Source organism: Rhagoletis pomonella, unplaced genomic scaffold, assembly GCF_013731165.1.
Source record: "Rhagoletis pomonella isolate Grant_MI unplaced genomic scaffold, Rhpom_1.0 Rhpom_scaffold_00007, whole genome shotgun sequence".
NCBI lineage: Eukaryota > Metazoa > Arthropoda > Insecta > Diptera > Tephritidae > Rhagoletis > Rhagoletis pomonella.
In genome coordinates, this window is record NW_023458561.1 from 29,314,230 (window position 1) to 29,340,393 (window position 26,164).

At 34.7% G+C, this 26,164-nt stretch overlaps 1 protein-coding gene across 1 annotated transcript in view; it reads right to left on the minus strand.

Moving 5' to 3' along the window:
• Positions 1–26,164, minus strand: part of LOC118743776 — a 452,583-nt gene that overhangs the window by 405,414 nt on the left and 21,005 nt on the right. Inside the window, exons 3-5 of the mRNA XM_036476540.1 lie at positions 8,635–8,743; positions 7,610–7,715; positions 266–382 (exon numbers count right to left, since the gene is read on the minus strand). Coding sequence (XP_036332433.1) covers positions 266–382; positions 7,610–7,715; positions 8,635–8,743 — 332 coding nt within the window. The remainder of the gene's footprint in view (positions 1–265; positions 383–7,609; positions 7,716–8,634; positions 8,744–26,164) is intronic.

A 26,164-nucleotide genomic window follows, 5' to 3' on the forward strand; every position in this document is an offset into this window, starting at 1 on the left:
TGTATACATTTAAACATGTATCATTGCATACTTTTGTGAAGTCATGAATATTTTAGCGTCGCCTAAGAGCATTGGAACTCTGCATTTTTTACTTCCATTTTCATTGATTTTTTTTGTTCCCATCGGCTTTAGACTTTCTTTCTACTTACAATACATTGTCTATAGCTTTAAATTTTTGAGCTCAACTCTTTATGTCATTAGGTATTGTGATTTTTGTTATTTTATTTTTATTCTCTTTTCGTATTCAGTTTCCTTTGTCACTTACCTTCGACAGCTTCTCTTCAGTCTTTGCGATAATAGTCTCAAAAGACTCCCTGTGTGTGAAAATTTTCCGACTTTGAACTTTACGATGAAAGGATTTATCGAGCATTGGACGTGACACCTGCAATGAAAATGTGAAAAAAAAAATATTGTTAAAAATTAATTAGCTTGCTTTGTAAAAATAAGCAACAGGAAAAAATGTTGTTGTGGCTAAAAACTGATTACTCCCAGCAGTCAGTTATTTTTGCAGCTTCAGAGTAATTATGAATGTTACAAAGCCAAGTTTCTTTTTACAACCTACAAACACTTGTTGCATGCTTAACTGCCGCTGCTGACAGACACAACAACAAATTTCTTCTTTTTTTTAAGCTTTTCGTTTACGCGTAGTAGAAGTTCACGGTTTAGACGATTTCTTGGCCTCTGTTATATTGCGATTGTTTTAGCTTTCAACCACGATTACGAAAGGAAAAGAGAAGCTTCCTCTATGGCGCTTAAATTTAGCAAAACTACTGCGGCTATATAGAGTAACGTTGAGTATAATATTGAGCTCAGTTCAAACTGGGTAGAACCTTTCGACGCCGTTCGAAACCACTCGAGGTTTTAGACAAGGCGATTCACTCAATCAATCTGACGCTGGAAAGCATAATAAGAGCTGTCAATTTAAAGTGCGCTTCTGCTGGGGAATGCGCGCAGTATTTTCCAGTTCACAAAAATAAACGAAAGAAGTTGGTCTAGCTGTAAGAGGGGACAAGCCAAAGTACCTCCTGGAAACACATAAAACGTTTTTCGCGTTTTGGGACACACGTCACTGTTGGCAGCTATAACTTTGAAGTAGTGTAGGATTTTGTCTGACCAGGCAAGGTCTATGGTCCATTTTCACCGGATCACGGCAGCTACGATAGTGATCGTTTGACTGCAAACCCATTCGAGCAGCCAAAAGTGCAACCACATTCAAAAAATTGCAGTGTAGTAAGCTTCTTCCTTAAATTACTCCTAAATTCTATGATCTATGGTTTGCTCCAAAGCAACACTGTTGTTCCAGTATTTCTTCTTTATTTTTTGTATTTAGTTTATTTATAACCGACTTCAAAAAAATTATGAGGCTATTCATTTTTTTTCTGTATGTTACCGCATAACTTTGGGCCACGTAATCCAATTTCGATAGTTTTTCAACGAAAAGGTTGTTCCTCAAAGGTGGTCCCCATACTCTTCTTCTTCTTCTTCCCATACTAATTTCGTTTAAAGCCGATCGTTGGATCATAAAGATCCTAAATTGGTACCAGTTGCGTTTTTTACTTAAAAATTACTTGTTTTATATCCAGTATATACTATATAAGTATATTTTTGTTTTTCGGCCAATATTCCCTTTAAGTTGTTTTACTTTTACATCTTCTACGTAAATCTTCATTTATTTTATTGTTGCAGCTTGCAGCTGTAAGTTCATGTTACTTTTGTTTTCACTACGCCTGCTTAAGCTCTTAAAGCTCAATATGAACTATTTTATAGTAGGAAAATAACGAAGCAACAGGTGATGGGCCTTATTTTATAATTAGCAATAATGTGGAGAAATTTTCAACCGCAATTGAAGCGAACTTTAACTGTCGCTATGTACAGGCAAGTGCCTACATAAACAAGAAAAACAAATATTTACTTGCTCCCCACAAGCGCCGAAGGTATAGAAAGTGCATATATGTATATTAGAGCGGATCGATTTGTGGGGTCCCAAAAAAATTAAATTAGAGGCACATTGCGATTATGAATTTTTGGGTAATTTCAACCGTTTTTGCCCAAGAAACCATAGGTCTAAAATGAATTTCGAGCCAGCGATTTTTTCTATCTAGTTTTTTTTTGCTGAATATTTTAGGCTTTTTAAAAATTGAAATTGCATGATGAAAAAGTCAAATTTCGTGGATTTTCCCAACAATGTTGTCGATTTTCGGAAAAAAGGTGTTAAAATCCAAAAAAAAAGTTCGGAAGGGCTTTCTTGCAGCCCTCAAAAGAAAAAATTAATGCCAGAAATGGATTCCTCGACCCCAAAAACCCCCAGATACACATTTGGGCTAGATTTCAATACAGCTGTTTCAACAGGTGAGTCACTTTTTGAAAAAAAAAACTATATAGAAAAATTGCTGGCTCAAAATTCATTTTAGACCTATGGTTTCTTGGGCAAAAATGCTTGAAATTACCCAAATAACCATAACCGCGATGTGCTTTTGATGCAAAAAATTTGACCCGCCCTAATATATATGTATGTATTTTCACATATATACATATGTAAGTATATATATGTATGTACCCTGCAGTGAAAACCCCAAACTAGTCAGGAAAAATACTAGTTTACAACTAGAATTTCCTGACTGACACCGAACTAGTTCGAAAATACCCAGACATGTACCAAGTACAAAACGATTTATTCATGCCCAGTTTTGTTTGACTTCGTCAGTTTAATACAGTAAAGTACACAAATTATATAAATTTTATTTGGGTATATTGTAAACCAGACTTGTTAAATAACGATTAATAATCATAATGATTACTGATTAAAGCATGTTTTTTTTTAGATAGCCGTTTAATGATTAAATATCAGTATTAGCACCTTAATTAAATAAAAATCTTTAATTAATTCATTCATTTTAATTATATGATTATTTTGTTATTACACGATTAATATAACTATTTGATTAATTTCAATTATCAATCAACAAGCCAAACTATGGACAAAAATTAGGAATATTTAATAACGGCATGAAATATTTATTTATTTTATACTTATCCAAATCTCAAGTTTTAAGCGTTAATTATTACTTTCATTTAATTTTAAGAAGAAAGAACTGAATTGTGCAAAGTTAATGAATTTAATTTAATTTTATGATAACTTTTATTTTTATTTATGTTCACCCGAAAATGAACTAAAGTATTTATTTTATTTTTAACAAAAATATTTTCTTTTGCATATTCAACATTATTAAAAAATACGAAAAATATTGTATTTATTATACCTTAAACCTTTTGCCTTTAAAAACATTTAACAAGAAATGCATTCAAATTTATGTTCGAAAGTTTGAAATATTTATGTATTTATGTATTTAAATAATTTTATTGTATATTCAGGAATTCATTTTATTTTTGACTCCCAAAGTAGTGGTTTCAGTCCATAATTGAACTAGTATTTTTCTGTCTATTTTGAACTAGTATGAGACTGGTATATTTCTGACCAAAATCTGACAATTGCCATCTCGTACGACATCCCCATGTTAAAAATACCAGTTGATTGCATGGAAAAAATATAGTTGGCTGACTAGTCGGGCATGCGGTTCATACAAGTTGTGAGGTAGTTTACAACTAGTACATTTGACTACAGGGTATATACGTGAATGGAAGCGCTTGTGACCACTTTTTCATGCACATAGCTGGCAGCGCTAAAAAATACAGCTAATGTATGTGCACATTGCACAGTTACTTGTTTAGCAAAAACAAATACATGTATACACATACATAAGTACATATGTATGTACAGTGGCGGATGTAGGATTTTACTAAGGGGTGATTTTAGATTTTTAAATTTAAGACCTATCTGATTTCAGGATAGTTTTCAAAAACTATCTAGAAATATCTTTCGGACGTAGGTATAGATTGTTCGCAATCTTAAGACCAAGAATTTGATGGAGCTCCACTGAACACTGTACTCCACATATGTAGTTTTAACTGAGCTAAAAATGCAGCTTTTGATGTAAATAGCTGGCATCAATAATGCGTTGCGGACTATTGCTAAAATAAAATCAAAGAAAAAATTAAATAATGGTACGAAGCAGTATTAACGTACATTGAACTTTAGCCAGAAATCTTCGAAGCTCTTTAAGAGATTACTGTATGAAAAAACGCCAAATCAGCAACACAAACTTCCCAGTAACTGGCCGCAATCGCTACTTTGGAAATTTAAATATCTTGTAAAATAATGCAGTCGGTACACTCCATCATTTTGCCTTCGAATAAATAATTGCAATCATAAACGCAAGATTTTTCCGAGGCTATGGAATTTGCGGAAGATGATGTGCATGAATTTGAAGAGAAGCGACAAAAGCCAGTTTCAAGAAACTTTCGGAAATGTGAGCGAAGTATGCAAAGAGCATCGACATCGATATCAAGAAACCACGCATCAGCAAATGCTATAGAAATAGTTTTTTCTCCCGAATATTAGTACAACTTCGATAAATGTAAGAAACCTTATGAATTTTACTAAAGTGTTCTGAGTTATTCAGAAAATAAATTTGTATTGGAGGTTAAAATGTAGAGCATACGAACGGATGGTCGGAATTTCCAAATCGCGCATTTGACCGAATGGGAGGAAGGCGGGGAGTTAAATCACCCCATAACTCCGCCACTGTATATTTATATATTTATGTGCGTATACATAAAATTTTATATGTACATTCATCTGTAGTCATTCGCTTATTAAAAATCATATTAAGCGGTAGGAAATTTTTTCCCGTCAGTTAGAAAAGTTGTTACCATGACTATCATTGTTGCTGTTGTTATTGCAGACCAAAACATACAAGTTTTCCTGTAGGCGGTACATATACAAAATCATATATCCTGCAGGGCAACTTTATCAGCTAATTCAATTAATTTTCTGTTATTATTATTGAGGCGTAACTTTTAACAATTTTATTTAGCTGTGTATCACGATTTGCTGTTTCCATTTTTCACAACAAACACATTGTGGTACAAAGCCGAATAACATTATTAAAAAGAAAATGTTATTACGCCACAATAACAACAACAGAAATTAGTTTGGGATGAGCCTGCCTAAAACTGTACAATAATTGTAATTAATGGAATTACATAGAAACAACCACCCTGCCACCTTATGTTTATAGGTTGAGTAAGGACCCTCCAGTACTGCTGGAGTCAATCGCTACTTTTGAACCGCACCTGCACCGACTCTTAGGTAAGTAGCTACTCTATTAACCTGTGGTAGTGCACATGGTAGTGCAGAGTCGAACCAGTGGTAAGCAGAATAGCGAAAAACTGCGACAGAGGGCGCCCATAAATAACGTCAGTGACTACTTTGGTAACTCCCGGTAGTGCAGAGAGAGCTGATGGTGACTACCGCCTAGGACATTGCCTTGTAAAAGTAATCGATGAAATACACTGCAAGTAGTCGGTCGGTAATTGACGGTGTTTATCAGGTAGCTACCGATTCAGCAGTCCTGTAGTCACTCCCCCGTATTGCAGGGGAGAAGGTGTGTGCGCTTAGCTTAGTGGTTAGCGTTGCTCACTTTGCACATCGATGATGCGTGTTCGATTCCTGCTGAAGTCAAGAGAAAAAAGTTTTATGAAGAGATTTGGTGTTCTTAGGGTTGCCAACATTTTCTAGGGTATTTCTAGTACTTTTTTCAAAAAAAAAATCTGAAAAAATATATTACACTTGAAATGTTATGTATACATATTTTCTTTCTTATGCATTTTTTTTTTTGTATAAAAAATATATTTCTTTGCAGTTTTGGCAGTTTTTAAGAATTAAGAATAAGAATTTAAGCTCTCGGAAATACTTTACTACAAGCGTGGACAATTGCTGGCCTATTCCGGTGGCATCGACATCATTCGTAACAAAAAACGCGAAGTCTTGTCTGCCGTTTGCAGGTTGGAGGCGGAAACAAAGCGAATGGGGCTGGTCTTGTTGTCAAAAGATCATTAGAGAATTCTTTTTATTTAGGAAACAGCTCTAGCACTCTAACGCGGATAATAATATCAGCATAGAAATCGCAGAATAACCCTTTGCAAGACGTGCTAAATACTTCGGGTTGTGTAGGCAAGCTAAATAAGTTACTTAGTATGCTGTTGTTGTTTTTGGCTACCTACTTAAATTTTCGTATAATTTCCCGAAAGACGCTTATGCAAATTATTAATGATTCGAGCACACTTTATCATATGCAACTCAGTCGGGTTAAACCGGGGCACACCGCTACTAAAAATTCAATAGAACATTGCTCTGTCAAATGCAGATATCTGCTTCTGCTTATATAAATAAAAATCTGAATTCATTGAAATCAACTATCGAAATCCCCAATCGGTTTATGCCTATGCACGTGGCATTTTGTACATATGTATGTACATGCATAAGTGTCACTTCTGACCAACTTAGTGAAGCGACCGCAGTTGCGGTTAGAATTTAGCTAATTAACCCCAATAAAGTGCTTTACAAACACAATTTAACATACATATGTACATACTAAAAAGCAATATGTACATAGAAATAGTTATGTACCCAGGCAGCATAGAAAGTTACGTTTTGCGACAGTGTGATTTTTGTGCATTCTTAACGGAAAACGATATCAATTTTCCGTAATTTTGAGTATCAGCAAAACTTCCGAAAACCTCCCTGCTATTTAGTGTTATACAAAGAGGTCTTAACACAACGAAGGGATGGTGCGCCAAAGTGGGTTTTAACATTAACCCCTCCAAGACGACCAACGTCTCCTTTACCAAAAGCACAAATCATCCAGGCATGAGGAGCATGACTCTGCATTGGGTCGGAGTCAGTGTTTTCGCGGAGGTTAAGTATCTCGGTCTGATCCTAGATTCCAAAGTTCTGTGTGAATCTTAGGTTGATGCGCGACCATTTTCAAGGCTAAGAGGACACTGATGGTATGTAGCCCAAAGATTCTGAGATGGATTTACAGTATAATAGTATCGTAATTACCTGTGGCTTGGGCTTCGAGAAGTAGTTCAGTTACGGTCTCTCACAAAATTTCAAAGTCCGTTGACAGCACTTGAAGTATTTTTCGACCTTCAGCCACTACAGAGCAGGTAGTCAAGCATACTCTTCAGAATTTCGCTAGACATGGCTTCGGTAGAGGAAAAGAAATAAAGGAAAAGCCTACAGAAGTAAAGGAAAAGCGAGAATGCCGCCCCGCTCTATAGCTGTTTTCGAGACAAAATTCGAAATAGTATTCAAGGAAAAATCAAAGAGCGTATTGCGACGTTTTACAATCACAGTTGCAGATTTTCTATACATAGGTTTTGAATGCCCAATTTGGTGGCAAAATGTATCCGAAAAATGTCTAAATTTTGTTCTATTTTCATAAATGTAAGTTTACGAATATTTTGCTGAATGGGTGCATACCTATGCCTGTTTATACACTAGTGAATATGCGTAGGAGAAGTGCCTGTGGCAGCTGCAGTTGGTGGTAATATTATTTCGATGCAAACTATGCAAATGCTACTTAATGTCACGGTCACACATGTTTTCCACAAAAGTTAAACAACTTTACAACTTTTTTCATAATATTTATGTACATAAATACTACAGCCAACATTCGGTATGATTTTAATGCATTTTGCTTACCTGACGTGAAAGCACGTTGGCCACATCGTTTGATGCCTGAGAATCGGTTTCGACCTCCTGTAGGAATGTTTCCCATGCTTGGAAAATTGCCTGATGGCAGGCGGGTCTGAGGAAGAGAACAACAATTTTATTGAGCTTAATTAAACTAGAAATATAGGTACATATATTTAGTTACAGATCTTTACAAAAAAAAAAAATATTTACCCGCGGACTGGAATAGTTCATCCTTGCGTATTTTCGGTCGGAGGATCGGAATCCGAGATGTGAGTTTAAAAGTAGGTTTGTTTTGCTCTTCTATGGGCTATATAGTTGTCCTTTCAACACCAATTTTGTTTGGAAAAATGTATTTTGTAATTTTAGAACCTACTTGTGAAAACGGGACTCAATGAAATTGAGTGTAATTTTTCATCTTTTAGAGAATTTTATTCGATACCTCAAATTTAGTGCCTTCTGAAACATTTTTTTTTAATCCCTAATTGTTAGAACACCAGAAAGTACTGAAATTTCAATTTTTTTTTTTAATTGGTTTTGGAAAATATTCACTTCGCAATTGCTATAGCGACTGGAATGCAAAGTGCAACTGAAGTCTCTTGCTTCATATGACGAAACGCTGCTCCTTCAGCGTCGCCTTTAAATTAACTTAAACCGCTTTGACTTACACAATTCACTGGATTTATTATATTATTCACAATATACTGGATTTATTATTTAAAATTTCGTTGATTTGGTTTAATGGCTATATTTTATGTTGTTTTAACCCGAATTTTTATGCGTGGTTAAAATTTCGAATCGACAGTGAAGTTTTCAGTTTGGCATAAGTGTATCAGAAAATTATGTTTTTACGGTTAGAGAAGAAAAACGAACCAACTTTCAAATATTCATATTCACATATTCCGATATTGGGACGCAAAATATGTACGTTTGCGCTGTAACAGTTTTTATTTTTTTTTTATTTACATAAATCAACCCTCGATTATAAAAAATTCATATGTAGTATGTATATAAGTATGTGTTTACATTCTCACCTTTCTTTGCGAAGTTCTGCATTCTTTTTACGAAAATTGGAGACTAAAGTTTGTAGGGCAGTTGCATGTTCCTCGTATAAATGGGAAAGGGTTTCGGTAAAATCAGATACTGCAAATAAATAAAAACGAATGTGAATTAGAAGTTGGCTTAACTAAAAAAAAAACTAAAATTACAATAAAATCCTACTAATATTATAAAAAAATCAAAAACACGGAACAATCAATATGCTCACCATAGTATCGGCCGAATATAGTAAAACTGCAATTTTAGTTTTTCCTTCTGACATACAATATTTTTTAAAAGGACTTTGAAATTTGAAGGGTGCGATTAATTCAAAAGAGAGGGGAGAGATTTAAAAAAGTTTTATTTCAAAAATTTCTTTAAAGGGAGCTGCCACCTGCTTAGAAATTCAGAATAAATTTAAGTTAAATTAAATATTTTAATTTGGGCATCAAAAGAAAAAAGTTTTACGAAAGCAGTATCTATTTGTAAAATATTTTAGACGAGGGTTGACACCACATTAGGAATTTAATTGGCAGGTTAAATGAAATCCTACAAATTTTAGAATTGTGAAAATTTGTGAGTGAGTATGTTTTTTTGTCTTTGTTTGTATAAAATTTGACATACAGATAGCTTGTGACCTGCCACCGGCTTAAAAAGTTAATCCTAATTTAAACTTCATAGAAATTTTACAATATGAATGCCAAGGGTAGGATATTTAAGAAAGCTTTATCACGAAAAGATTTTTATTTAAAAAGTTAAACTTTATTTTATTAATAAGTTTAATGGTGTATTAAAATGTGGGTGGCAAGCAAATGACGTTTAAGGACGCTTTATATTGAGAATATTTTGAAAACGGGGTTTGCAACCCGTTTAAATATCAGATCCATTTTTTTCATCAATTAAATGGCGTACTACAATAAGGATGTCAATTGAAAGAGCTATAAGGAAGCTTTGTTACGAAAATATTTTTTCAAGAGGATTGCCACCTATTAAACTGTCAAATGTAATTTAATCAATACGTAAAACGAAGAAGTTAAGAGGGCTTTATTTTGAAAATATTTTTAAAAAGAGTTTACAGCAGTTTATGAGTCTAAAAGTCATTTTCTCAAGAGGGTTTTAAAATTTATCTGCCCTTTAAACCCAAATTTTGTTCTGAAGAGATATGTTTGAAGGGCAGATAAATGTCAAAATCAACTTGAGAAAACGTACTAAATAAATTTAATCAGTCACTTTATCTAAGAAAATATTATAATATAAATATCAAACGAAACAGGTTGGAAAAGGCTTTATTAAAAAAAAAGTTTGCTAAAAAAAAAACCAAATTTAAGTGAATCATTGCAAAATGATATATCTTTCGTATTTAAGGAAAATATAAATAACATACATATACCTACCAATGAGATATTGAAAATTTGTTTCTTTTTTAATCAGACACATTTTTAAAGGAACTGCACCCTATAGAATAATTAAAAAACTGTATGTCATATAAATAAAAAACATAAAAAAGTTAAAAAGAAATATGCATTTTATGATCTTTATCCCCAGTTTCATCAATCTATTTTAAAACTTATCAGACTGTTAAAATTTAAAATTGCAAATTTTCCGAAAAAAGTTGCGTCATTTTCAAATTTAACAGGCTGATAAATTTAAAATTGATGGATGCAAGCGGGCAATAGTTCTTTATATTTTTTAAAACACATTAACAAAATGTTAAATACAAATTTCAACGAGAAATTTAACGGTTGTGCCACCTCAAACATAATGACATGGCATGACAACTAATGCCAACGTCGCGATGCATCGGTAGGCATGTCAAATATTGTATTTGTAGAAAACGAAAGCCCAAAAGCGTGTATGATATTGTGTGCAAATAAATAGATTTGTGGTAAGAAGATGCGCTTTTTGTTTTCGCGCGCCAGCTAGCCATGGTGTGATATGTATGTATATAAATATGCCTAACAACCGTAGCACGTGTAAACAAACTTTGCTCTGTCGTGCCCTAAGTGAGTTTTGGGAGGCTATTAAAAGTTTGAAATTAAATTTGATCAACTATGCGCTGAAGTGAAATCACCTGAAGGCTGGCGACGCAATGACGCGCTTTTGCTAACTAACTGAGCGATATATTTGATTAAATTGAACTCAAATGAAATTGAATGTCAACGTTGAAAACATCATAAATTCGGCTAATTATAACCTAACGCCTTTCAAAGAGTTTATGAAAATTATTGATAAAGTTTGTTTCAATTAACTTCTCCTAAAACTGATACCAATCTAATTAAGTTTCTAATAAAATTACAATATAAGCTTATTCCAAACGTCGGGATATAATATCAAGCTTTGTATTTAGTAAAAAGTTTTTATGTGAAAAATTAAAGAACTAAATAATTGTAAAATTAATATCAAATATATCATTTTCATATTTAAATTATTTCTCATGTAGTTAAAGCGCAACGCATATTTAATTTCGGATTATTTGGAATTATCAGAGATTGTATTGAATATCAAAATTAAAATTAAATGAAATAAATTTAATAACTATAAATGTGTAATAGAATATTAAGAATAAGAAAAATTTGGTTTTTGCTTTTCATTTATTGGGGTATTTTAATATGAGCCTTTGGCGAAGGTCGCCGGCGAACAAATTATTCACCCGAACGAGTTGGAAACGACGTCGCTACGAAATCGTTTGGCAAATTGGGATGTTAGTAAATATAATAAATTCCCTCAATAGTACTACTTTGTGCTCTTTGTGTTTATCAAGTAAAACTATATACTCGAGCATACATATGCACATACTATGTATGTATGTTTGTATTTCACTATTTCTAATTTTCTATCGTGCAAATCCCTAGGCTATATTCTAACGTATACGGTATAAAGACACAACAATTGCAGAGCAATGCTAACTAAATTGAATTACATTTGATTTTGATGTGGTTTTAGTCGATTGTGCTCAACGCTTAAGTGAATGGGCGAATAAGCGGCGGAAAAACAACGAAGAAACAACGAAATTGCCATGTTAAATGTTGAATGTTGACATTAAAAGCGTAAATATTTATTTATCTCATCGGCTTTTATGTGGCTGCATTAAAGTGTTATTTAAATTGTGCAATGCTGAGCATTGGAAATGTTGCAAAAACGATACACAAATTAAATTTGAGCTTATCGATTTAGCTGTTTGAGCTGTGGCTATTTATTGAATTTGAGTTTTACGATAGTTATTGTCTTAATTTCATAACTATGCTTCGATTTCGAAGAAAGTTTTTTTTTGTTTTTATTTAAATATTTGTCTGTTGACCGTATTAAATTTAAAAATATGTACAATAATTCATTATAAAAAAAATAAAAATTACTTCAATGAAGGAGAATCATTTTGCGGAACAAGTGAATAGGGGCTTAACTATTTAAAGTTACTAATAATATTCATATACAAAATTCTAACGATTAGATTATACATAGTCTCCACAATACACAAATATGAAAATCTGTTTTTTTTTTTTGTTCTTTTTTAAACGAGTGACTACAGTACAATATCAGGAGGAACAAGAATTGAGAGAAAATTAAAAAAATTACCACCAAAATTTAAATCATACAAAAAATTAAATACATAAAAAATCATCGGTCTGAGCTTACGCTAACTAAGTAGTAGCCACCATTACGCCACATGAGACTAAATTCTGGCTTAATTTCAACACTAATGGCGTTTTCTTTCCTCGCAAAAATGTCACCTTCTTATATGGTAACATTATCAGAGTGCAATATGCATGTGAAGATGTTGAGAAGAGAACACGAAACTTGACAGCCCTGGCACAGGGCAGAATAAATGCAACATTATTTCGAGAAAAGAAAACGCTATAAGACTGAGCTTCCACTTTGTCGATTCTTTACTGATGGCGGCAAAACTGACATTGGGTCAGGATCTTATGTGCCTAACAAAGGTGATGAGGATGAGCTTCACTTTTTTTCTTAGAGAATATGCATCGATCCTCCAGGCCAAAGTATTTGAAACTCTAAATGGTGGAAAATTAGTGGAGATGCAGCAGTTAACGTGTCTGTGGTGACATTCAAGCTGCACTCAAGGCATTTGTCAGACCTCTAACTAGTTTCAAACTAATTCGAAATAAGTCTCGACTAAATCATTTTGGAAAACATAAAAAACTTCGTCAATGTTAAATGTTATTAAAATTAAATTTTTATATTTTTTATTGAGCTTTGTATCACGATTGTTTATTAGGAAAAATTGAAAAAGCGACAAAGTCTAAGCGATAGAATTTATAGCTGCTATTTCGTAGATCACCACATCTCTTCATCTGACTTCTTTTTTCCAGACTTCAGCAGACCAGGCATTCCAGGCTACGCACCATTTTTATCACTTCCACCTTCAGCCATCGCAGCCGAATAATCATACAAATTTGCCTATTAAATATATTTTCTTTACATACAATCAAGTGAAAATAATCCCATCAAAATCAATGATCTTAATTTTGTCTATTGCCTTTTTTCCCTGATTATGTCTATTAATTAAATATTTCTCCCAAATTTTTAAATACATACATTCATTTTTTTATATTTTGGTAATTTGTGAAGCTTTTGTGTACTTTTCCAAGGAGCTTAGAGTTAAATTCCCCACTTGGTGTCTACTTACTTAAACTTCAATATTGAATACAAATCGTACCTCTACAGCAAGAGTGTCATATTCCAAAAAATAAATTTTTCGGGTTAAATATGTAGAAATGATCGCCATCTCCCATTCTATGGTATGTATTTCTCCGATTCTATGGTATGTATTTATTTCACAGCTTTACCGAATTAAAATAGCACACAAGAAGAAAATGTGTCTTCACTATAACTATGAGAGCGTATGTAAATTGTAAACTGTAAAGCCGTTTTTCTCGAGTATTTGATTTTATGGATTATGAAACGCTTGCTGCAAAGGTACGATATGCAATGCCCAAATATCTGCCAAAATCACATTCAATTTTTTTTTTGCATTTATAACAAATTGTAAGTTTATGTACACACATATATGTATATGTTTGTGTATTTCTCTGTAATCAAATCTAAAGCAGGATTTCCAACACATTTATGGGCGAGTAATTGACACTTTTCCATATGAATTTCTGACACATTGCATACCTTTAGCTTTACAACAAATGCACTTGGTATTCCACTTGAATTGCCTATTAAATTTTAAAATTCTTCTTCCCATATTTAAGCCAGCTGAGCTGCACACAAAAGGAAAAAGTCTGCTACTTTTAAGCACACAGAGGCCAACGAAGCTTATTAAATATCATGAACTTTAATTTGGGCATCCCTCCATTCTCCGTATAGTTAGACAAGTGAGTGGCATCTGAATTTGCATAAATGTTTTAAAAGTGCTGGCAATCGTAGAAGAGGATAAAATTCTATGAGCAAATTGATGTCATAATTTTATGAGAGCACAACCGCTATATCGGTAAATTCAAATGTACGTATGTAAACGTGTATGTGCTGCTAATAAAAACAGCCAACTAAGTGGCAACAGCATTTGAACTTAACCCTTCGTAGTATTATAGCATAGGGTGGTTCGTAATTGAGTGGGTCTTTACTAACATAATATTTGCTAGGGTATTCACAATGGTGTCGTAAGTGTCGTATTGTTGTATGTCGTAAACTTTAAACGCCTAAAAATATATCAAGGGGGTTCGCAAAGTACCATCAAAGTTATATGATGCATTTTCGCAGTGTTGAAAAATAGTTGGTTGTGGTTTCAAGTTCTCTAAACATTTATTTATGCTTTTAAAGTTTACGACATACAACAATACGACACTTACGACACCGTTGTGAATCCCTCAATTGCCTTCCAATCTAATACTTAAGTATTTGAATTGAGACGAGTCGATGTTAGCTGCCTTTCATAATGAAGTTGTTTGTCCAATTTGACAAGATCAATGCGAAGACTGGGAATCGGATCGACAGCACTCCATATTTTTGTTCAAGCAACAGTACCACCGAAAGAACTGCATATGCATATGTATATCTGGAAGTACGCTTCATGGTAACAAGCAATAGAAAGGTATTAGAGTTGGAAAGATTCGGCGCACAGTGTTGTATTTTGGAAAAAGATGGACAAAATCAAATATCTTGAGAACCAAATGAGATAGCAAAATAAATGTAACGTTATTTTAAAGAATTTTAAAACTTTTGAGATGGAGAATTCAGTAAAATTAGTGTCGTTGAAATAAAATATTACCTTGACCTTTAAAATGACGTTCAACAATATAAGGTTTATTATTATTTTCCATTTTTGACCTAAAACCAGTACGCAGTGAGCTTTTTAAAACTTCTAAATATGTATTTACATATTTTTGCTGTTCTCGTATCACCCAATCAATTGCTATGGTACAGCAAATTAAAAAAAAACGCAATTAAACTTTGTTTTCTAAAAGTTCATTGCACGCTGTTTTTAGGTCGAAAAGAGAAAAAATTCAAAAAATTTTACTTTGAAGGTCGGTTTTAATGTCGGTTTAATGTCTCATTCAATTAGACCTTTAAAGTTACCATAAGAAAAAAAATTTAATTTAAGTTTTTAAAATCAATTTAAATTGCGGTTTTTGGTACTTGCGACCATGAAAAGGAATTTGTTGGCGCAATAACAGCAAAAATAAGTATTTAAAAATTAAGAAAAATTTAAACCATGCTGGTTTCAGATAAAAAATAAAGAAAAATTAGAACCTTATATGTTTTGAGTTCACTTGAAGGCCAAAACAATTCTTTTATGCAACGTGATTATTTTTCCTAAAATCTCCATCTCAAAAGCTTTATAATACCATTACGTTTTTTCGCTAGCTCTTCTTATTCACGAGATATTTGTTTTTACGGATTAAGCCATGTAAAGGAATTTAGGAATCGAAGGAAATGCGGTATCCGAAGAAATGTTGCCGTTAAGCTAAGCGTTTACCTTTGTGGAGTGGGAACCATTTGCCGAACTCAGTTGGTCTGATTGGATACATTGCACTTACGTAGTGTTCAGCTTGCCCACAGAGTACCAAACCGGTCATAAACATCTGCGTTTTCACAAGCAACGTATTGAACTAACCAAAGAAACAGAACCCATTTCGTAGGAATTCCCCTATCAATCTACCGTGGGCATTTATTAGGGATGCGGTTAGTAAATAATGCGCTGCCAGGGTTATGGAGTTACCGTGGTGATACAAAAGATCTTCTTGGTCGTAGTTTACCACTTTCTGTTACACCCAATCTATGAGCCAACAAGTTTCCCAAAAGGACCGATTAAAAATTATCAGAAAATAAATATCGTCCAAAAAAATTTTCAAACTAAATAAATCAAATAACGATATTTTCTGTACTTTTGCCAATTTTTCTTTAAGTTCTTAAAACGTTAACCGTTCTGTTGTGGCATTTAATGCGCACTTAACCCGATAACCATGATGACAGTAAGTATTTTCGTACCGAAAACTTATCTCTAGCTAATTCCCCAAGTCTTGTTTGATGGGGATACTTATGATATCTTCATTAACCAAATCTAACAGAATGGGCCAAAACTCCAAGTTCTAAGGCATGGCTTATATGTAACTCATTGGCTTGCTCAGTTCGCCATAATTATAATTCAGCAGTTTTAATTGAAAATCAACTTTAAAGAAAACTTTTTTATGTGACTATTTTGCCCTAAGTTATATGTATTTATATGCGTTATCGTTGTCTATATTTGAAAATAAAGTCCAAGGAAAAACTTCCACACCCTATTTTATACCTACAAAGAAAATATCGAGGTAAAAGTTTCCCCACTTGAAAGCCGAAGCAAATCAAATTGTCTGCTGCAAGTAAAATACCTAAAACCGTTTTTTAGCTGTCACATTAATAATGCAAAACGGTTCATATGAATTACTTATAGAGCTTTCCTTACTACTGGTTCAGCGTTCGGCTTCATTACTTACATACATGCATATGTACTATATGTACGTAGGTCTTACATGAGCTATCAATGATTTTTTCCATTTTTTCTCTTCTTTGTAATATTGCTTTTGTAAAAATATAATATGTACATAGGCAAGTTTTCATCTCGAACTAGCAAGAACAAAATGATATATATATAACCAAAGATGGATAGAAAATTCAACTTTGCGCAGAAAAAAACAATGTAGGTTAATGTTTAGGCGTGAGTACTAGCATCAAGCGCCTAAATGCATGCTAAAATTTCACTTATGAAATTTTCGAAATATCTACACATGCACTTCTCAAACGAGATATAATAAAAATTTCTTATCTGATAAAATGATGGCACTTCAAATGATGCTCGACCTATTCTGATGCATTCTCCAAACTATAATTCCGAAATTTTTTCGGACTCGGAATGGTTACCAGTAAGATGCAAGGTGGTAACTGATGGCTACCATTGGTCACAGTGCAGACCAGGGAAGGCAACCCGTGGGGAGTTCCCAGATATGCGGGGAATTTCAGTTTGCGTAGGGAATCGGGGAATGGACTGTTTTCTGTGAGGAAATTAATACACTGTGTCATAAGAAACTATGTACCTAATATTAAAGTTTTTGGTTACGTTTTAATTGACCTTTATAAGTTCATCCTTCAACAAAAGCCGTATAAATCTAAGCTTCAAACTTTGTGTAATATTTAAAAAACAAATTCAACAAACTTTCGTATAAATTTCGAGCTGTTAAATTAGATTTTTTTATGCAGTTTTGCAGCTCGTTCACCAGCAGACAAATCTATGGATGGGGAATTTTACGAAATTTCTGGCAAAATCGGGGAATTACATTATCGATATCGGGGAATTCTCAAAAAAGAGTTGGCTACCGTGGTGCGGACCCATTAATTTTCGTTCCAATAAATAATAAACACGTGCATACTTCCTGGTACCATTTCACTGAGTTAATCAATTAGTATATAACCTCTTTTTCAAACTGTAAATTGGGCTTTGACTAATTTGAACTCCACAACAAACACAACATTTTGGACAATCGGTATAAATTTTAATTGAAATCAGCAGCTCCGGTAACACCACCTTATATGAATTCGCTTTGATAAATACCAACTTTTTGGACCGGTTATTCAATGTCTGGTTAACACAAATCGGAGGTAGAAGCTCCGGTTAAATACAAGGACTGCTTTATCGATTGCATGTTTTTATGCGTGATGTAGAAATCGTCGATAATGATGTTTAAGTGGGAGGTAGTGATAACCAGACATTGAAGAACCGGCCCCTAAAGGCTAATTTTTCGACTAAAAGCTCAAACAGTCAACGACGTAACGTAGACGTAGGTTGACGCAGACAGGATCTACCTTATGGGATTCGCGTGTTAACGAAAACTCACCACCGCATGGCGCTGTCGTTGCCGTTGCTTCTCTCTCTCTCTCTCTATCAACAGTAAATTTTATAGGCTGCTACGTACGTCAACCTACGTTTACGCTACGTCGTTGACTAACTGCGCTTTAAGTAAGAATCAATATAAATCTTTCTTTTCGCTCTTGCTATTTCCCCTTGTTAATTTTACCATGAGTTTCAAAATAAATTCAAAAAGTTTGAAATGATGCTTTTTCTTGACTTTTCTGTTGACCTTTTCATAAGGTACCGTGGGATGGGCACCTATGAAACGACATATCCCTGATAGCTATATAGTTAGACAAAAAGCTGTTGGCACCTTTTGTGTACTTGACAGCAAGCTTAGAAGGCGAACATGGAAAGTCCTCTGCCATCGTACAAAAATCACACTCTACAAGGCACTCATCATGCTTTGCATAGTGCGAGAGAAGCATGGACTACAACAATATGTGATGAGGCGGCCTTTGGAGAGTTAGCGATATAGATACTGCGGGTTGCCGGCGGTGAAATCCCTAGGCGATGGAACGATGTGTTGTACAAGCTTAACAATGATAGATAGTGTGTGTCGAATTAAATTGCAGCGGCTCCGCTGGCTCGCCGATCCCGATCGGGGTAGCAAAGGAAGACCAGGTGGAGAAAGGCTTGACTTTACTAGGCACTTCCAATTGGCATCAATTGGCTCCGAAGAAAAACGACTGGTGTACTTCACTGCACTCGGCCAAAATCATCTAGGCATAACGTTTATCATCCTAAGATACATTATAACGTCGGCAAATAATTTTCTATTGTTAAACACATATCAATAATCTGATATGAATGCAAGCGTTAATCTCTCTAATATAAAATAAACACAATAATTGAGCCGCAAATACAAAGTAATTTTATGTACTAATAACAGTATCTCTGATTACGTCCATGTCCATTTCGTATCGCTCATTGTCAATCTTTGTACCCTCAGGAAGTTATAAATTTCACGGAAGCCACTCAATATATATCAGTATGCATACATACATACCTGTACTTCTGAATGCATACATATCTATAAGTCTGTCAGATAATTCAATTCAGCAAATACGAGATATAATAATTTAGTAAGAAAATAAAAGATATTGATAAATTGTTTTCCATTGTTCCGCCATGTGTCTTCAGCTGGCGTACGTCACTAGCCAATCAGTGCAAAACTACGTACATACATACATACATACATATATTTCCTTGCCAAGAATGACAGGTGAGATGAATATGTGATTCTCTTTCACTTTTCCTCTGGGCATTTTTGCACAACTTCTGTCGAATGCTGCTGTGCTCAACCAAGACGAATGTATGGATGCCGTTCGCGCTTTATTTGTTAATACTAATGAAAATTCCCAGTTCAATCATTCAATCAAATAATTTTCATTGAGCAACGTATTTTACTTAAATATATGTATATTATGTATGTACGAGTACATTACTTGGTACAACATTGACTACGAAAGAAGCGCAAATGTTCGCCACCGCCTACAAATATTTGTTAAGAAAAACCTGGGAACAGAATTGAAAAAAAAACCACATTCAGGAAACAGTTGGCACTGAGCTTTCTGTTTGCCATAAAGGAATTTAATTTTCCAAATTTCAGTTTTTCATTACTTTTGCCGTGCACTATTGCACATTTTGAATTGCTTGCACTTGTTTATTTGATTGTCGGTCGCCTGCTGTGATTCGGAGCTTAACATCACATCCGTTATTCGCAATGCACTCAGACGGATGCTAGTATGTGTATGTGCGCACTTCCTTTGTATCTACATGTGTATGTGCATTGTACATACCCTGCAGGAAATGTATCTAACTATAAGCTAACTTTAAGTTTATTAGGAAGGAGCTAAAAGTCACTTATTATCTGTATATTTTCTTTGTCGAAAGCTAACTATATTTCTATGGCGATGGCCGCGAAATAGTCAAGGGTGGTTACCTCAGCATTTGATGTAAGTAACTTGTTACTAACTATTTTTGGACATATCATATCAATAGGAAAAACTAAATATTTTTTTATTTATTTTTTATTTTTATTTTTTTTATTTTTATTTACTTTATTTATTTTATTACATTTCGTATTTGTTTCCATATTCTGCTGTAGCTGCTCCCATATTCGTCAGACATAACTTCAAAATGATAATATGAAATTTCGATCTTCCTTTTATTTGTCCTCAAATCGAAAAAACATTGGCGAAGTGCAGGATATTTATATAGAAACGCGTTTAAAGAAAACAATCTCCTTCATTACTCCTGCATTACTTGTTAACTAGTTTCAAGTCAGCTTTTTCTAGCTAACTACAAGTTATATATTTTATAGAAATCCCGCAAAAAAGCTAACTACAAGTAGGTTATTTTTTATCAATTGGTAATTTTTTTCTGCAGGGTATTTGATAGTGTGTGTATGTGTGTGTGTTGGCGTACTTAAATGGAAAGATAAATACCGCAGTGTCGTCCACACTCAACCGGTCATGTTGCACATTTCCATAATAAAATAAAACTCTTGCTCCTTATGGAAATTTAAAATAAAACATATCTTCACTACACACGAATAAAGGCGCGCTAGTGTTTTGACGGCAAAAAAAGGCGCGTAAAAAAAATTTTGCGAAAAAAAATGCTTATGAAAAACTTCGGCGAAGTATGTTAAGAGTCTTTGACGCTGAAGTTTTTTTATGCATCTCTTTTCGCCGTCAACCTGTGAGCTCGCGCTTTTATTCGTATCTAGTTACGATATGTATGTACATACATTATGTTCGTCCAAAAATGCACGTGAAAAAATGAAGTCGGAAATTTTATGTTCTCACCCCCAGGATTGTTCTATACCACAAAAAAATATATACCTCTATTTTTTTTAATTTGAAATCAAAAAATATTTAGAGGTCGCTCAAAGCGTTCAAAGTCTTCCATGTATTTTATATGGGGAAAAAACAACTTTGAGTAGAAATGGTCTAGAATTCTTGAAAATCAATATTTTTTGATCGGAAAACTCTGTTTCTCTTCTGCAGATTCCCAATAAAAATAACCTATTATTTATTTAACTATTTTTTCATGGTAACAATATTTTATAAAAAGCTTTGGCGTTAAAAAATGGTTAAATAATTAATTAGGTATTGTTATTGGAAGTCTCCTGAGGAGAATCAGAGTTTTCCGATTGAAAAATATTGATTTTCAAGAACTGTATACAATTTATACAAAAAATTGTTTTTCCCCATATAAAATATGTGTTCCACGTTGAACGCTTTGAGCGACCTCTAAATATTTTCTGATTTTAAAATAAAAAATGTGGGTATAATTTTTTCGATGTATAACCATCCTACGGGGTGAGAGCATTGAAATTCCGACTTCACTTTTTGACCACCCTAATGTATATACACCCCGCTTCGCTAGAATATATGCAAACGTTTGCCCCAGGATCCGAGCTTATATCTGGACTTGTGGCCATTGGAGAAGCTTCGCTCATTTTGAAGAATGATAAAATTCGGACAAAAGTAATTAAAATGTAGAAAACACCTTGATTACTTTGGATCTTATTTCACGTTTTATCAAACTACATGAAAAATATGCGTTTTAATTGAATAGGCGCATCATTGTGTGCATAGAAAAAGTTTTTAAACTTGCCTTAGAACCTTTTTAAGAATTCAAATGCCACTGAGAACTATGATAGAGCAAGAATCCATAACCGCAACCGCAAAAAATCCATAAATATAGAGCTTCAAAGATCCAGGACTTTGCAGACGATCTCAGCTGAGACCGGCTCACAGCATGGAAAAAGCATGAAATGGGGCCGGAACACAAAAGCTAGGCAGACATAACGGAAAGTCCCTTACAGGGTCAACAGCATGTTCATGACACCAGAAGGTGGACTACAAATTATTTACTCTATATATTTGGGTTTAAATTTCACTGTACAACGTTATGAATCACTAATGGAATTTTATACAACTCGCATGTCTAGGAGGACAACTAGAAAATATGAGTTTTCACCGGCGAAAAATTTAATATTTATGACTACAAAGCGTGACGCCGTAGGTGGCATAATTTTTTCTCTGCAGTCTGGTGATATTCCTCAATATACCAGTAGTTCTTTCGGCCTCGCTGAAATCCAGCTTCTTCGGCGGCAGTACGTAATAAGCCGGAAATGTTTTGGCACTGCTCGCCTATGATCGTTTGTTGAATAGTGCTCTCTGACTGCAGGTGTGAGAGTCGAGTGGCGAATAAGATGGCCAGGTGTTGTGATTGCATCCTTTTGACGCAGAGCTTTTCTTGCTTTGTTGGATGCACATATTTTGCTGCACAGAGTCGGGTGCGTATCTTGGCTGCAACGAGAAAGTGTGCCGAGTCGATGTTTTACCCCGGAGTGACTTCCGTCTATCAGAATATGATCGATTTGGTTTCCTGTTTTTTTTATCTGGAGACAGTTATCTAGCTTTATAGATTTTTTTATGCTGCAACCTAGCACAGCATAATACCGTGTTTCGGGCACGGCGAAGTCGATAAGCCACGTGGTGGCTGAATTTTCTAACAGTGGCGCCAAAGACCCCGCCTCTGTGCTCATACGTACGCTCCAAGTGCTCATAGAAAAAATCTTTTGATGCCTCAGCCTTTTCTTTCATCAAGACGTGGGTCCGAATAAGCAAGATGCTAGAGTCTCACTTTTAAGCTGATTGTCGCTAGATGCTGGTCTAACGGATTGAATTAGAGTACATGGCGACGGAGTCTCTCTCTAACTACAAATCCAACACCGAATTTGCGCTGTAGTAGACGTTGCAAGGCCGCAGATATTTCTTGTATTGCACCAACCAATGCGTCTCTTGGCTGGCAGTGATGTCAGCATTAGTCTTTTCGGAGACATCGACCAGCCATGCAGAGGGATCTTCACTATTAAGCGTATGGATATTTCAAGTTTTCCATGGTCATCATCAATAGAACCAAGTCTCATCCGAGGCTTTATTATACCTTTCATTTGTGTTTTTTTTTGTTCATAGTGGGTCACAATCCTACGGCACAACCCGTCGCTGGGTTACCTATTAAGAAAGCCATATATCCAGTTGCGTAGTGCTATTGGGTATGACGGTAGGCATAGAAACTTCCAAAACTCACAAGAGAAATCAATCAAAAAGAAAAAATAAGCATTGACTTCTACCTATGTAACATCGACTTCGACATACTTTTTTCCAGTTGGATATCACGAAGAAGATTATACGCATACGCTTTTACATACAGAGTCCACAACAGGAATTTTTAAACGTACCGCTTTACTTAGATTATGTTTGTAGTACTTGCGCTGTTTTTATCTTCTATTGCCAACCATCATTGCGTGTAAATATTTTGGTATGCTTACCCAAACACGATTCGCATTTGGAGAGAAATTACAGATATCAAAACATACTCATATTCCCAATAGCTGAGCTCGAAAGGAAATTGAGTTTTCCTCTGGTTTATCTAAGACTCAGCTGTGTTTATATTGATTTCCGAATCATACTTTATTTATTTTTTAAGAAATTCCCCTCCCACCAATCGTGCGCACAAAATATTAATGGACGCAGTAGCTTACTTTTATTTTCGCCAAAACGTTTTTTTTTTGTTTGCTGTATTTCTTCTTTACACAGAGTTATTCCCCTGCTCATCTGCAATTGGTAAGCAAAGCGTGCAACGATTTGCCAGTTGTGTCCAACTATTGTAAATACCAGTTTATAAATTCAGCACGTTCTCTTTGGTAAATACAAATATCTTACGAATGCATACAGTGTACATACAAATCTACGCTGAGCTGTGTGCCGGACGAATGTTGGCGTGTGGAGTGCGAAAGGAGAAGGACGTTTTTCGGCAGCATTCAAGGGGCTGAGTATCCACATTGGACAGTTAGCTGTAGGCCATTGTCTGTCTCGGTGAAATCGAAGCGGTGAGATAATTGCATTCCGTACGGCCGCTAGCCCAAACTGGTATTTTTGTAAATAAATTTGTTTTGATTGAATTTTCTAATTTTTCATGTTCTTTATTTATTTATTTCTGTTCCCTCTGATGCCTTAACAATGAATGCAATTGGTGGAAAAGCTACGGATTACAACATAATTCATGAGCATTAGGTAAGGTGTTTTTTTTTTCTTGTTTTTTGTATAGCCTCGAAGTAAATATGTATATTGAGATTGTTGCTAAATATATGCCCGATAGTCTATCTTATTCTGCTTGCTAAAGCTACTTACTATATTGAGATTCGTGGATTGATAATGTTCCTAATACTTTTATAAGCGCTGAAAGTTGATTTTTACACATACCACTTGATCTTAATGACGCAAACCCCCATTTTTTATTTAGCACAATCCTTCTTGATATTGCTTGACAAGCATCACTTTCCAACGCTTAACTTTCTCGATACAAATCTCTTTAACCCATTAATCCACGAAAAACTTATAGAAAAAGTTTGCAATTCTTTGGGAAGGAGCAAGAATGCGTAGGACTGAGCGGAATCTAAGCGAAAGAAAGGAATCTTCAAACTGAATTTCTAAATTGAAACCCCTCTACTACCTCCAGAAGCTCTTAGTGGAATACTCAAAGAAACGATTTGCATTTCATCAATTCTATCCCCTATGAGGATCCACTTTCTATATGCTGACTGGGTGTATCCTTTCGCGTGGATTCTGCTTAGCCTCGTTAACTCCTAGCTGTATCCAAAATCTAGGAGGCATCCTTGGTATCCAGAATGTCCAGCTGCACTGGTAACTTCTGTAACATTTGTTGAAAGACTTCGCTGAATCTTGGAAATGTCTTTACTCCAAAAAGATATGCAAGCTCTCCTGCCCTATACTAACATGCCGCAAAGGCCTTATTAGAACAGGTTTTTCTAGCGCCAATGACTTTTGAAATTGAAATGACTTTTAGTGGTGGTATCTTTAGTCGATATTATAGACACGGCTGGAAAATTAAAATCAGTGAGACGCATAACTTCTTACGCACATCGATTTGTGACCTACTGAGACATTGGCTTTTACCAACAAATTCCAACTGCAGCAGTTGTTCGCATATGAGAAAGAGGAAGTGTCAATTACCTCCAGATAAGGTAGCGCAAAGACCAGGGTTCTTGCCTTTTTTTTACCTGTTTGAGAGAGACAACGGAATTTGAACTCTAGGATCTCCTCCATTTCAATGACGGTAAAGAGGCCTAACAGGCACCATAATGACACTTTCAGATAATCCTGGTTAGTACTATTTTCCTCCTTCTGTAAATCAGATCGCAAGTCCTTATAAGTATACAACAAACCTTAACTTACGTGATTGGAGACGGGACTTTCGACTTAAGTGCGAATAGCATATAAAGAGTAAATTTCAAGAGTTTAAACTATGTTGAGTTTTTGTGTATTTATGTAAATATTACACACAGTTAAAAAAAAAATATCACTGAATCTTAGCGCTATATTCTACTAAAGTATTTTCGGTTTTCTTTTAAATTATTTTCCTACTATAACTCTTACTTAAGACTAAAGTTTTTAAAATCAAAATTTAAACTTATCAGCAAAAGTTTTTAAGGACGATTTTTATTTTTTGCAAACATTTTTCTGCTGGCATCCTTTGTGCGTGCACATGATGTACGTTAAGTATGCCGGCTATCTACATTGCTGCAATGCTTCATTTTTATTGCAAAACTATAAAATGTGCGCTACTCAACCTGCACCACCAATGGCGTTTTACTTGTATACATATGTATAGCGTACACATACCGCACATCCACCACTTTTGACATGCTGTCACGTGCACGCGCTGTAATTTCAACTCTTCACTTCTCTTCTTCGCAATCTAGTCCGTGGATCATTGGTTTTGACGGTACATCACTTTAAGTGTCATCGGCATTCGCATCGGCGATGATGCGCTCTGTGCAGTTCAGTTTCCGATATTGCTCTTACTATTGCTTTCACCATAAATGACACGCGCTTCGTGGTCTACATCTTTTAGTGCAATTTGTGGTGAAGTTGGGCGCTGCATTTACTTTTATTGTAAAAAGCATTTTTATGACTCTTGTCACTGGTGGCGCCTTGATGAAAAAGTACCACTTGACCTTCAGTGGTTGGCTCGTAACTACGGGAGCACTGGGAATTGTAGTGCGCTCATCACTGCTATGAAGTTCGAATGATAATAGTTGTTGCCTTGCGACTTTTAAATTTCACTTTCTTAACAAGCTT